The 15555-nt window shown below is 38.4% G+C and overlaps 1 protein-coding gene across 1 annotated transcript in view; it reads right to left on the bottom strand.

The window, feature by feature from the left end:
- Nucleotides 1-6095: 6095 nt before the first annotated feature.
- The window catches only part of LOC139760873 (V-type proton ATPase catalytic subunit A-like), a 10203-nt gene continuing 743 nt past the window's right edge, over nucleotides 6096-15555 (bottom strand). The window contains exons 3-6 of the mRNA XM_071684598.1: nucleotides 13521-13757; nucleotides 11816-12384; nucleotides 10359-10623; nucleotides 6096-8000 (exon numbers count right to left, since the gene is read on the bottom strand). Of these exons, the coding sequence (XP_071540699.1) occupies nucleotides 7839-8000; nucleotides 10359-10623; nucleotides 11816-12384; nucleotides 13521-13757 (1233 nt within the window). The 3' untranslated portion in view covers nucleotides 6096-7838. The remainder of the gene's footprint in view (nucleotides 8001-10358; nucleotides 10624-11815; nucleotides 12385-13520; nucleotides 13758-15555) is intronic.

Below are 15555 nucleotides of genomic sequence, written 5' to 3'. Positions count from 1 at the left end.
AAAAAAACTTGTATTCTTCACATGGTAGGATTTGGGAGCAGGAATTCAATTCAATTCATTCAAAACTCTTACACAATTAAAGTAAATAACATTTTTCTTAAAGTTTCCAGCTCAATTTCATATGTCCTTTGCTTGTTCTATTTCTGCATATCTTGAGAAACTGTTCTCTGTCCACATCATCAATCTGGGTTAGTGATTCTTGGTGAAGCAGAGTCTCCATCAAGGATATATAATTATGCTATGGCTGCAATATCAGATCAGGGTAGGGGAGGAATGTTATTCTGAGGGTGACTAGGGATGGGTCTACAGTATGCGGGGATGGGATACTAGGAGATTGTATCGGATGCTGTTTTCAGATACACCTTTGTTAGGATTTTCCAGAGAAACTCAAAAGCCGTCAATGGTTCGGAAGTGAGTGAAGGAGAAAACTGAGAGTAAATGTGATCAAAACATAATGAGATGCTGTCGGTAGATGATACAGGATGGTTCGAGTCTAAATTTAAATGGGTCATAGTTTAGGTAAGTAAGAGTGGAAGTGGAAGAGACTGGAATGAAAGCAAGTCATAGGGTGGAAGAGGGTGCTAAGGTCTCGGGCACATTAAGGAGGTTGTGGAAGAAGTCATTACTTAATGTTAGGAGAGGTATGTTTGAATTTTTAGTAGTCCCAGCCATGTTGTAAGGATGGGAGTTTTGTTTCCTGAATGGAAAAGTAAGGAAGAGGATGGATGTGTTGGAAATGAAATACCTAGGAACCTTATGTAGTTTGAGGCAGTTTATCGTAAAGAACGACTATCAGAAACTGTGTCGTGGTAAGCCTAATTTGACTGACAACCAACAAAGTTTTGCTGAAATGGTTCATGCTTATGGAGAGGATGTGTGAAAAGTTGATTTGGAAAATCTGTCACTGTTGAAATGGCTTGGTGAATAGAAAAAGATGAATTTTAATAAACCAACATGATTGGATGGCATTGCATTTGAGTTTCTCAAGAAAAGGTCAGTGTTATAAATTTATGTTAGTCAAAGCCAATTCAACATTGCATGGCTCAGGATGTAATGTTTAAGGACTGGGAGAATGCATGTAAACAATGTGTAAGAGAAGCACACCGAGCAAAAAAGAATGGATTATGTGGCATTTACAGATAAGGAGAAAGGATTGACACTGACGTAGTGGAATATGCTCGAAAGTTATGTGGTAATTGGAAAGTTACCTTGATCAGTGAGTTCTTACTATGAGAGTAAGGCATGTGTTTAAGTGGGTAGGGAGAGCGAGTGGTCGTTGTTTTTGAAGGCGTCTGTTTAAGGATCCATGATGTCACTTGCAGGTGGTCATCTCAGGAAGATGGCAACCACCATCAAATGGTGATTCAACTTACCATTATCATGTTGCATTACCATTATCATGTTGAAACGTTTTTTGCCCATGGTAACTCTGAGAAAAATATATAGTTATTAGATGTCCTGAGTGATATGTAGGAAAACTTATCATTTGTATCAGTGTCTGAAGTAAGTAAAGGATAAAATAAAAGATGTGAAGTGACCAAACAAAAATATTGTAGTGGATTACATTACAGAAGGAAGATGGAGTTGGCGCCCGTTCTGTCTCTATCACACTTGCAATTAACTATTGTTTCGAGGAAGAAATTATTTAAGGTTTGGTACCTTATTCTCTCTATATGTACTATTGGAGAAATTTGATAACTGATGATAGTAAGGAACTAGATTATTTCAACAAAAAAAATCGTCAATCATTCTCCCTCTCCCTCCATGCACTTGTTTATGGTGTGTGGAGGGAGAAGGAAACGAAAAACAAAAATATGTTTGTACAGTACATTGATTCTTACAATCATGAATATCATCAATATTTCAACGAAGGATTTCGTGTTCAATACTAAGTATATACTTGGTGAGTTAAATATTATGTCTATGAGGGTTATACACTAGAAATACTATGGACAGCCACGTGGAATCATTGTTGCCCATTCTCCGAGTTTTTCCGTTGTTTTATTGTGAAATGTGTAATCTGTATTGCTAATATGTATTGATATAAGTTTACCTTCTCTATATTTAGTAACCAATTAACATAATTGACCAAATGAAAATTTAGCGAATATTGGTTCCATTCTAACCGTTTTTAGATACAACATGGGTTAAAAACTTCTTGAGGCTATTCAGGCGCCAGGGCAGAGTTGCCAACTTAGTGCTTTTGGCGCTAGATCTAGCGCCAAACCTTCGTATTTAGTGCATTAGAACGTTTTCGGGGCATTTTTTTTTTTATCATTTGGCGCCAAACATAGTGTCATATCAAAATATGTTAATATGATTGAGGAAGTGTAATCGAAACTATCAAAATAAGGGAAACAATTCAAATATTGCACGTAATTTATTTTCATCGAAATGAACATGTTCGAAATTTTTTTGAGCAGGTTCATTTTTGTTGTATTCCTCTAGCTCTCCCTCCTCAAGCCCCCCATTCATTTCAGGTTCAGTCAGACCCTCGGTAGTGACACATCTATCCGTGGACCATGAAGGACGGTAACATTGCTGATTGTGTGTGTGCAGGCCATTACATTTAACGAATGAGTAAAAATAATACTCAGCATGTGATTGCCCCGCTTTTTGATAGTGACTTTAAAAGTTATATAGACTGAGAATGTCAGCCTCTTAACTGATGAGAGTAATGACATTACGGTAACGAAATACTGGGTATCGCTATCAGGTTTTATTCTGAAAGTAAGAAGACTGTAGTGACGTTCTTGGACCTTGTTGAGCTGAATGATTGTTAATGCTAATGGGATATGTGATGCCATCAAGAAGTCCTTGAAAAATAATGGAGTTACAAAATCTTGTTGCAATCGGCACCGACAATGCTTCTGTGATGACAGGTGTTAACAGTGGAGTGTTTACTAAACTCAGGTTAGAAGTTCCTCATCTGATCCTGATCAAGTGTGTGTATCAGTCTCTGCAGCTGGCTGTCTCATGCTGCAGCAAAGTGTCTTCCTAGGAACCTGGATTTTATGATCAGAGAAACCAATAATTGGTTCTACTCTGCCATTCGCCAAACAAGGTACAAGATCTTTTCTTTGATCAATGATGGTCAAGCTCCATTGAAATTAATACAGCTAAACCAGACTCGAAGGCTGTCAACTGAATCAGCAGTTGTTAGAATACTGCAGCGGTGGGTTGAACTTAAAACTCACTTTGAAATGGCAAGAAATGGTGAAAGGTGTTACACAACTTATATTCTCTCTGACATGTTTGTGACAAGAAAAACTATGCCGTCCTGATATTCCTGAAGTATATTCTTGAAGTTCAGCATGTAAATGAAAAATTTGAAGCGGAGGTATAGGATCCAACCAAACTGCTCAGTTCTAAAGTCTTAATCCAAGGCAGAAAATTAAAGGAAGGAAATTCAGTAGAGAACTGCTTAGACCCACAAACGCACTTGGGGTACGAGTTTGAAAAGGAGATGGCACAATGTAAGTTTCCTAATGAAAAGGATATTCGAGGAAGATGCAGACAGTTTGTAGTGGAGTTGGTGAAACAGCTTCGTCAACGTTTGCCAGACAATGTCCAAATGTTACAGTCAATTTCATTACTGAGTGCAAGTGAATGCCTGCAACCCACAAAGCCTGGAATACTGGAATTAGCAAGGATGTTTCTGATAACGAAGAAATTATCACACGCATTGAATTCCAGTGGAGGAAGCTTCATCATGTATTGTGGAAACAGATCATTACCACCCTAGCGCTCTAGGCTAAAGTAACCTCGTCCAGGGTTCAACAGGAGAAAATCCCTTCAGTGACCTCTCTGAGTTGGCTTTGTGCAGACATTGTTTCACTCCAACGCTGATGTAGAGCGTATCTGGCCATATGAACATCGTGAGGTCAAAGCTTCGAAATAGATCATGAAAAGCTTAAATGCTGTAATATCGAACGTGGACTAAGAAGTGGAAACTGCTGTTATGATTATAAACTGCCTAAGGAAGTACTGAACAACATTGGGTCATTGAAAGCATACGAGTCATCCCAACCGCAACGAAGAATCACATAGAACACTAACAAACCCAGGACACCGCAGATCTGGAATAATGGTGAGTGTTTTAGTGTTACAGCAGTCAGTCGTACCTGATATTAGTAATCTTGCACGTCTAAAGCAGAAATAATTCGAAGAGCGTTTTTGGCTGTCATTTTAGTAAGTTTAGCGCTTTTTGGTGAGTGAATCTAGCTCCATCTGAAATTTTGAGTTGGCAACTCTGGTGCCCGGGCAATACCACTCAGGGTTACAGTAACTGTAAAAAAGTCTTTGGTTGGTAATGTTAGTGCACGTGCATGGACATCTTAGGACAAAGTTCTTAATTCGTTGGTCGCCTGTGTTACGTTCCCAGGCCTAAGGTACGTTTGGAAGGGGGCCTTATGCATGATTACCGTAATCATGCTTCTGTTTGGCGTAAATCACTGGTAACGCTTGCTTTGAAAGATCCTACAAGAGATGAACAGGGGAATGAGATGAAAGTTGACCTGATCACATCACCTCAGATTTTATGAGATGGATGACATGGTGAATAGTTCTTTGAGAGATGAAAGGGTAGAACAACGGAGGACATAACATGAAATTTGTTTAAAAAGATGTGGTGAGGATTGTTATAGGATGAGGTTGGATGATGAATGAAGTAGAAAGACAAACGGGACCAGTGCAGACAGCCTCCAAAAATATATAAATAATGATGGAAGAGAGTGCTCAAGAGATGGGGTCCCACTAGTGTAAAACTGTATTTCTTGGTACAATGCAAATAAAGGATTTCAAATATTCAGTAACAATGCATCAGTCTGTCCACAGCCAAGCCAGCTGTTCATCTTCCCTCTAAGTCAGGTTGATAAATTATATACCTGTTTGCATATTGTATGTATTTTACGAGTTCATCTAGTTTTTCCCTGGCTTTATTCTCTCTTCTGATAGAAATTTAAGTTTGGATTGCTCACTTCATCCCTTACAGCATTTCATCTGGTCTCAGCAGTTTCTGCACTGATTAATGGCTCAGTCCCTTAATGATGTGATCTGAGATGCTAGCTTTGCTGACCTCAGAGTCGGTTAGCCTAGTCTTGCTAACCTCAGAGTCGGTGATTTGAGCCAAGTTATTTGTTGGTGTTTCTTGTTGGTTTGTGTCCAACCTGCATTTGTAATTTGTTCCTACTTTTCTTATTTCACAAAATTTGTTAAAATCATTCGACCAGATTTTTGTTGGTTCATGTTTGTGTGAATTACTCAAACAACTTCTTTGTTTTTGGTGTTAAAACTTCATTAAACATATCATCTTGGGTTGTGTCACTGTTAAATGTGCAGGGTGAACCAAAAGTCACTGTGCGCCTATACTGCAAATTTCATCAGGAACATCTTTCCAATGGATTTGTTGCATAAGAGATTTGAAGGTGATGTTATAAAATGAAGCGAAGAAAGAAAATATACAAAGTCACTCCACATCAGTTGTACCCAGGTAGTGGCCAATATTTACCCTTTTGCTGAGTCAGACTCCTGTACTAATCTCACCCCTGCATTGGTCAGTAATGGAATTTGCATCATGCAAATTGTACCCTGTGATTGACGATGCTTGAGAGAATGATTGAGAGAATTAAAATCAAGAATATATACTGTAATAGAATGAACAACACAAACATACATTTGAACAGAGTGAGCAAGGTCCTGATACAAATGCTCATCGATTAAGTAATAGCAATATCAAGGGGTGATATGCTGTCAATGGGCTGTGCCAGGTCATGTGAAATAGCCATAGGAAACCATGGTAAGTTCTCTACGGCCAAGTTTTAGATGGGGTCTGTGGTTTTGATGAGAGCTAGAGAATGGATGTGTGAACGAGTTCTTTCTTCATCTTTTCACTACCTTGTCAACATGGGAAATGACAAGTATGAACAAAAATCAAGCATATTGCATTTATTAGAACATGTACTTAGGAATGTGATGTAATTTAGTCTAGTATATAGGAGTTTTTTATCTGACTGCTTTGTTTTTTAGATCTTATTGGATACATACATTGGTTACTGGGTTCTGCTCTTATGGTATGTTTCAAATAAGACAAGAAATTAGTTCCCATCCATTTATTCACAATATACATCACAAATATACACAGTAGTCTGGAATGTTAAATCAACGGCTAGTTTTTAAATTCCTTGTGCAGAGACAAAATTTAACAATGTTTCATCTGGCATCAACTAAACCTCTATACCACCTAACAACACTGATAGAAATAACAACAATCGTTTCATAGTCAAATTCACTTCTAGCAGAAGTATACAGCAGTTTTTATAATGTACTTAACTGATTTAAAAAAAATGATCCATAATTGAGTGAACACATTTCACAGAAATAACTTCAATAATTACAGAAAGTGCTTCCAGGGAAAATGTCAAATTAGAAAGTTTTCAGTTCTTTAAACTGATGGTATACTTGACTAGAGTATCACCTGGCATTGACAACACCTCTTTACTGTAGTCTGGAATATCAAATTTAAGGCTAAAATTTTTCTTTCCTTTTCCAGGAACAGTATATCCCACAATTGGCACAAACAAAATCTTTGTACCACTTTACAACACTGACAAAATCAACATTCCTTCTAAGAATATCATACTTGCTTTCTTAGCTGAAAAAGCAAGATTATTGAATTTTTAGATGCTAATATTCTAATAGTATCAAAATTAAATGCTTACTATATAATAATTTTCAATGATCCATAAGCGAACAATATGTGACTGCCATAACTATATGGAATGATCTAAGAAAATGCTTCCATAGGAGGAATGTCAAATGAGAGAGGAGAAGATATTCAAATTACTTGTACAGGTAGTTAAGTCCACTAGACATATCATCTGATACCTGATACTGGTTTCACCTCTACACATCACCAAAATGTATTCCTTAGAAATATTGTTGCTCGTTTGCTTCCTTAGCTAACAAAGCAAGGGAGTTGTATTTCTAACCACAAACTTATTTCAAGACTTTCATAATCATACAAAATAATTCACTTTTTACTACAAGACTAAATTTTAATTAGGTAGCATAAAAACAAAACCTGACTGTTGTAATATGGTAGAATAACAACATATTGCATACATGGTGATAGGATGTCAATATTTTGGCAAGCTTCCATAAATGGGCACATACAGTTAATTCTAAAATGAGTGTATCATCTGGTATCAAGTATACCTTCATAATTGTGAAAATCTGTGCAACTGACAATAAGTAATCATTTCAATATACTCACTTTCTTAGCTAACAAAGCAAGATAACATAGTTTTATACTGGAGTTCCTTAATTATGTCAATGTACAACTATATAAAAGAATCTTGCTCTTACAAAGATTTAATTTTCCAGCATATAAATAATAATATATAATTTACAAGTGGCCCACATGATTTGTAAGATGGTGAGGAAAACATATAATTGCCATCTGGTGGAATGACCTTAGAAAATGCTTTTATATGGCATTTTTCACCACTTAACTTGACAACTTAACCCTCAGCATGTACCATACTTACTAATGTGTTTTGTTTGCTCAAGAGTACATCTACATAAAATAATCTGTTTTTACAAATGCATGTAAGGTACAGCAGTGGGTATATTAACAAGGTCAAAAGAGAGAAAAGTACCACTAATTAGCATATGTTCCCCTAAATCTCTGAAGTTACTTAAGGCCTGCCAGATGTTCTAAGAAATCTTATCAATCTTTTGTGTCCTTGACTTCTCTCTCCTTTTATGTGTCCAACAGTGGGTACATAATTAAGGAAGTCTAGGAGAGAAAAGCACCAATAATTAGCTTGTGTTCCCTCTTAATCTTCGAGATTCCTAAAGGCCTGCTGGATGTTTTCATATATTTCATCAAAGTCTCTCTTAACCTTTACTTCTCCCTCCTTGAATGCATCCTTGAACTTCATGGAAGACAGCTCAGAAAGAATCTGACTCATCGAGTCTCGAATGATCTGCCACGTTACCTGCAAATGGAAAACATTTAACTAAAAGTACCAAAATGGCCATTTGGAATATAAGCATAAAGTAAGGCTTTCTATTATAACCTCTTTTACATCAAAATTATGATAAAAAGTCTTTGTAGTAACCTGACATTTGTTGAAAAAGTCTCCATAGAAAACTTATTGCTATTTGTCTTGTTCATTGCACAGCAATATATCTTTACTTATCTTCAATTTAGTTTACTTGAAGTAGATCAAAAGTACATACAGTCTTTCACTTCACTTATTAAACTTATTTTTTTTTACTATTGACGCTGAGCTGATGAATCACTAATGACCAATACTGCAGATGTGACAGGTGATTCTAAAATTATTTATTATTCATAAGAGACTAATATCTCAATTAGCTTTGCACACACACACACACACACAAATACTTCAGTGACCACAAAAAAATCATGCCACTAACATTCTTATTTAAAAGATCTCTTGGTCTAAGCAGTTCACAGCTCTAATATATTACCATATACCTTCTTTATTCTTTAAAAAGCACAACTTTACCATTTAAGACATTCAATTCTTCTTACTTATTCCCTATCTTGACCTAAATAATGTTTAACATCTGTACATCAAAGCTAGGCCGAGCACTACTATAAGGACTTCTTCCTTTTACCACAAATTTTTCCCATTTATTTTGTCAGTCTGTATGAAAAAGTCCTGGTGTTACTCAAGACCTTTCTAAAGGTTTCTGCAGCTCAAGGCTTCACTTGTCTCATAATAATCTTTCTTCTCATGGCCAGGCTCATAAGCACTCATCCATTTTCTCATCCCTCAAAACCCATCTTCAATTTTACCCATACCAGTCTGCAGCTTCCTTCCTTTCATTCTTTAACATTCCCATGACTCCTGCTGCAGCAGTTGTGCTGCCCCTTCCTTAGCTCTCATCTGTAACTAACTCCTGACCTGTGCCCTATGACATTCCCAAACCATTCTTCCCCAGTCCCTTAAGCTTCGCTCAACACAGATGTAGATTATCCAAGTTCCTTTCCTCGTACTACCTATCTTTCCTTTCTTCTGTTGTTTACATCCCCAACCCCCCATGAGTCTGCAGTCTGCAGGGGGTGAGAGAGCCTAGGAAGGGAGTCGGATGCTGTTTTGCTGATGAACCAGTGCAGGTGACAGATTCGAATGAGAAACTGAAGTTGGTGACCGAGTGGAAGAGTGTGTGAAAGGAGGAAGTTCAAAGTAAAACTGAATAAATGTAAGGTCATTAGGTTTGCAGAGTTGAGGGGCAGTTCAGTTGGTGTGTGGTTGAACAGAGAAAAATTAGAGGAAGTGAAGTGATTCAGATACCTAGGTGAACATGGAAGCAAATGGTACAATGGAAGCAGAACCGAGTCACAGTATGGGTGGGGGTGGAGGCCAAGGTTCTGGGACCATTAAAAAATGTGTGGTAGGGCAATTAAGTGTATGTTTGATGGCATAGTAACCCCCACAATTTTATATTGTGAGGCTTGAGCTACAGACGATTTTGTGTGGTAAGTGGTGGCACTATTGGAAATTAAATATGTGGTGTGAGGGGGTTTGATCAAGTAATGAAAGTGTAAGAGAGAGGTGTGGTAACAAAAAGAGTGTAGCTGAGAGAAGTGAAGAGGATGTACTGAAATAGCTTGGACTTATGGAGAGAATTAGTGAGGAAAGGTCAACAAAGAGGATATATGTCAGAAGTGTAGAGAACAAGAAGGGGGAAGCCAAATTGGAAATAGAAGGAAGGAGTGAAAAAGATTTTAAGTGACTGGTAACTGAACATGCAGGAGGGTGAAAGGTGTACATAGGAAAGAGTGCACTGGAACAACATGGGATACTGGAGTCAACATGCTGTCAATGGACTGAACCACGGCATGCAAAATGTGTGGGGTAAACCATGGAAAGGTTTGTGGGACCTGGATGTGGATAGGAAGCTCTGGTTTTGGTGCATTACACATGACAGCTAGAAACTGGACATCACCCATCACAACAATCATCATTTAAACATATCCCATGACCCTTCATACCCATGATGCAACTGATCACCTACCACACATTTGCCTAGCCCTCTCTCCACAGACAATGTCCTCTCCTTCCAAACAGTCCTTAATGCACCCAGGACATCAGTGTCCTCACATATGGTTCACCAAAGTTGTCATAGTTCTATCTGCTTCCATGTCCACAAGTCAAGTATCTATATAGTACTCCACTTCTCCAGGTTCTCCCCATCCAGACTCTCGCTCAGACCAATGTCTTGTTCCATTGCTAAATCTCATAACCTTACTTTTGTTTAACCAATTCTCAATTTCCTCTTTATATGTAATACATTATTCATAATATTAAAATAAGACTCACTTTATTATCACTCTGGGCTGTGCGGTTGACAATCTGTCGTGACATGTCATAAAATGCAATGATATTTTTCATCATTCCAACAGTCTTGTAAAATGGACAGAAGGGATCATACGTAGTGTAAGAATTCTGTTGGAGAAAGTCATCTTTGATTATCCTGGCTACTTCAAGTGTTATCTTGTCAGCATCAGAGAGGGAAGCCTTACCGACCAGCTGCACAATCTCAGCCAAGTCATCCTCTTCTTGCAGGATCTCCTTCATCTTGGTCCTGAAATAAAAAAGCTAGAGCTATTACAGAATTACATTTGCAGATAACTAAAATAATTAGTACCCTGTGTCTCAACAGTAAATACTTCCTTGTATCTAGAGGGAAATGGCGAATAAGTATGAAAAATATATAATATGAGACCGAGTGTGAACGAATGTGGCCTTTTCTGTCTGTTTTCCTGGTGCTGAGGCATGGGGTAGTGATGGTGTTTCCTGTTGGGGTGTTCCGGGAATGGGGAGGGAGTTGGGCATCTGGAAATCCTCCCCTCCACTTTTTACTTTTCCAAAAGAAGGAACAGAGAAGAGGGCCAAGTGAGGATTTTCCCTCTAAGGCTCAGTCCTCTGTTTTTGACACTACCTTGCTGATGTAGGAAATGGTGAGAGTATGAAAAAAATAGAATACACGTATATGTATATAAAGACCTCACACAAAGGGGCCATTGACAATGACATGTACAGCATCTTGCTGGGGGAACAGTGCAAAACATCCTGGATGAAGAAACTGCTTTTGGATGTCAATCTTTTCATATTTTAGATAGTAGTCTATAGAAATTGGTGTACAGTAAATCCCCATTCTAATAGATCATGGGGGAGGGAAGAAAGGTTACTTATCTCAGACTGGTGGACAATGACTAAGCTATGCTTGTTTTGTCCTTACATTTCTTTTTAAAATATCTTTGCAGGTTTTATGGCACAAAAGGTTACACTATTAAATTATTGTAAATCAGGGTTCAATGTAAACTATCTGTATGTGTACAGAGAACACTGTGTGAATAAAACAGGCAAAAAATGCACTGAGGTGACATGCAATAAGCTGTCTCTCACATATTCTCCTGATGCCCAGCATCCCGGAATGAGGGCAGGAACTAATGAACTACCCCATTACATCCCACACTCAGTCCAATGGGCTTTTAGTTTATCAGATGTAATCTGCAGTGTAAGTCTTTTACGGAAGTCTTAGAACAGGGGTTTACTTTTAAACATATGTGATTTGTAGTTTCAGTTTCATATATCTGAATACTGTTACGAATGAATATCAATTTGTTAATAAAAAAGGTTTGTTTTGGCCCGAAAGGTGTTTGTATTGTAGAGGTGTCTTATATTAGTGTGAAATGTACAGTGGTTCATCCACATCAGTTCAAAATTTCAAATAATGGAGCCACAGTCACAAATTGCAGGGAAAAATTACAAACCTGTATGTAACAAATTCTGGGTATTTAGCATCATAATGCTCTTCAAGAGCACGCAGGTACTTGGAATATGATTGTAACCAGTTGACTGATGGGAAGTGTTTACGCTGAGCTAACTTCTTGTCGAGACCCCAGAACACCTGTACAATACCAAGAGTGGCAGATGTTACAGGATCTGAGAAGTCACCACCAGGAGGAGACACAGCACCAACGATGGTCACAGAACCTTCACGTTCAGGATTGCCCAAACATTTAACACGACCAGCACGTTCATAGAAAGAGGCAAGACGGGCACCCAGATATGCAGGATAGCCTGAATCTGCAGGCATCTCAGCTAATCGTCCAGAAATTTCACGAAGAGCCTCAGCCCAACGTGAGGTGGAGTCAGCCATCATGGAGACATGGAGACCCATGTCACGGAAATATTCAGATAATGTAATACCAGTGTAGATTGAGGCTTCTCGGGCAGCTACAGGCATATTTGATGTGTTGGCAACAAGACAAGTGCGCTTCATAATGGATTCTTTCTTCCCATTCACTTCTAACTCCAGCTTTGGGAAATCTCGCAATACCTGTTGACAGAAGAAATCTATTATCTACTGCTCTATAATCAATCTATGTACATGATTATATTTTGGCATAATCTGAGAGGCTGAATTCCTCTGAATATCCAAATCCTAATATAATGAGCACAAGGCTGTTTGTTTATATTGCAGGAACTTCAGGCATAACTCATGTTGATATGAAAGAAAGCACCTGAATGTATGATAGTAAGATTAAAGTTGTTGATGTGAGAGGTAGGCCACCAGTGACATGGGGATATAGAGTGGATGAATACTGGAAGGAGAGAAATGGAGGTAGAATGAATGGAATGGTGTATGCAAGGGAGGTATATAAGGACTAGTTTAAATAGAGACTCTTTTGTCATGTCCATCCCCTCGATGGGAGTTCCTGGAGAGAATGGGCATGAGAGATATATATAGAAAGATAAGGAATTCTTCACCCAAAACAGGAAAGAAATTTTCAACCACATGACAAACATAAAACTAAGGACAAGAAATGTTAAGAAAGATGTTAGAAAATACTAATGCAGTGAAAAAAGGGGGTAGTGTGGCATGGAGGAAGTAAATATTTTAACTACTGGGCAGACAAAGTGATGCTGCCCCCATAAGTATGCAAATCCCTTCCTGCATTGCAAACAGGTAATGCAAATACGTAAATGTGACCATACACTTTTCCTTTGGAAAATATTGTTTGACAAACTAACAAATCACCAACTTAGGGAGAGAAATGAGTGAAGAATGTATGGAATGGTGTATGCGAGGGAGGTATATAAGGACAGGGATAAGAGAAGACCCTTTTGCCATGCTCAGCCCCTTTCTGGGAGTTCCTGGTGGGAATGGGCATTGGAGATATAGAGAGACATATAATCAGAGAAGAATTCTTCACCCAAACAAGAAAAAAATTTTCATCTACTGGACAAACACAAAACTAAGCACAAGAAATGTTAAAGATGCAAGAAAAACTCATACAGTGACAAAGTAACATACAAATTGGTAACTACTGTGTAGACTAAATGAAATGTTAAGTGAGATGCCTCACAAGTGTGCAACTAGCTCCCTAAACTGCTGATAGGTAATGCATATAAATGCAAACTTACACATTTCTTTTGGAAAAGATTTTTCTAACAAACCAATAAATCACCCACCTCAGCCATCTCATTTCCTCGTTCTCCACATCCAACATAAATGATGACATTTGAATTAGAGTACTTGGACAAAGCCTGAGAGATGCAGGTTTTACCACAACCAAAGGCACCCGGGATAGCAGTTGTTCCTCCCTGGACGCATGGGAAGAGAGCATCTAAGATACGCTGGCCAGTCAGAAGTGGGTGATTTGCATGTAGTTTTTCACTCACTGGACGAGGCTGACGCACTGGCCACACCTGCCAAGATCATTGGGGAATGAAGAGGGGAAGGTTAATATGCGCTTGTATCTTGTGAAAAGAGAAAATATGCTATCCTTTTCCTTGAAGATAAAAAGTATTGGGTCTAGTGGCAGAATTAACAGCATAAGTAAAGAAACTACTTGAAAATAAGCTTCAGCACATGATAATGTGATACTGTTAGGTGCAGGTGAACCCAGTTGAAAGATAAAACTCTGTAGATTAAGAGTTTATATACAGAGACTTGAGTTTTGTTGGAGGTAATGATACAGTGGTACAAATATATTTAAAAAAGGTAGTAAAAATGATAACTTAGACTAACTTAAACACCACCAGCTCCAGGAGTACCATCTATCCTCTATAGGACTCCTGCAGCACTCGGGAAGCTGGTCTCATTCACCGGGCAGGACCACAAGTCATGAAGTGTAGTGATGATGCAAGTGTGTGTGTATGTGTGGAGAGTGCAGGGTACTCCAATAAGTGTTCAGTGTCTTTATTGTTGTAGTTACATGCTGAAGTATGAGGCATGGGAAAGCTTTTTCTTTCTGTTTGGGGGCTAGACATTATTTACATACTGATTTGGATAAGAAGGGTCTAATGTCATAAAAAGGAACTAAGTGCTCTGCCTTTTGAAGTACTTGTATTGGGAAAATCTTTACTTTACTTCATACATGCTAAGTGTTTATGTTTGCAAGGAAGCCAGTAAATGTTCCAAGTGTAAGGCAGTACAAGGAACTGACAAAGAAATGGTATCCTTTGCTCACATCCTTTCTCTAGCTGTTATGTGTCATGCACCAAAATCACATGCTACTTCAAATGCCCTGGATCAGTCCATTGACAGCACAGCACCCCCTGCATACCATATCATTCCAATGCTTTGTATACCATACACACTTTCCACCCTCTTGCATGTTCAGAACCTGAGCACTCAAAAACCTTTTTCACTCCATCCTTACATCCAAATGGTCTCCCACCTTTTTCTAGTCCCCTCAACTTTTCACATGTATATCCTCTTTGTCAATCTCTCCTCACTCGGTCTTTCCACATGTCCAAAGCATTTCAGCACACTCTCTTCAACTCTCTTAATCGCACCTTTTTTATTATCACACCTCTCTTACCCTTTTATTACTTAATCAAAACACCTCACACCACATATTGTTGTCAAAATTTATATTTCTAACACATCCATTCTCCTTCAAACACACACTGAAACTATAGCCCTTGATCCACAACCAAGCACCACAGACTTTTCCATGGTTTCCTATGGCTGCTTCACATGCCCTGGTTCAGTCCTTTATATACCACATGATTCCAGTTCACTCTATCTCTTGCATGCCTATCATCCTCCTGTATGTTCAACACTTGACCCTTCCCATCTATACCACTCTTGAAAAGCTTACCCTGCCTAGCACATTAGTAGCCTCTACTCACAGTTTTCCCAGCCCCCAACAAATATAACATGGACACCATGCCATGCCATGAAACATACACGTTTGAAAATACTCAAAATTTTTCTTGTCTACCCTTGGACACCGCTTGTCTTTACAACACTAAAAATGCCATCTCAACTCATTACAAAACTAACATGCAACTTCCATGCTAAAGACACAAAACATTTATATCTTTGTTATCCTGTAATCAACCCACAAACACATACACACATCAGTGAATTTCTTGCTCTATGGTCTCATCTGGTGGATGTGGCCAGCTTCCTGAGTGCTGTTAGAGCCCCATAGAAGGGTCACCATGGGCAGGAAGATAAGTTAAGGTACAACATAAAGTTCAAAGGACAGTTAAT

This window comes from Panulirus ornatus, chromosome 38, assembly GCF_036320965.1.
Source record: "Panulirus ornatus isolate Po-2019 chromosome 38, ASM3632096v1, whole genome shotgun sequence".
Taxonomy (NCBI): domain Eukaryota; kingdom Metazoa; phylum Arthropoda; class Malacostraca; order Decapoda; family Palinuridae; genus Panulirus; species Panulirus ornatus.
Note: the sequence above shows the minus strand (reverse complement) of the source record. Positions and strands in the feature narration are given on the sequence as shown.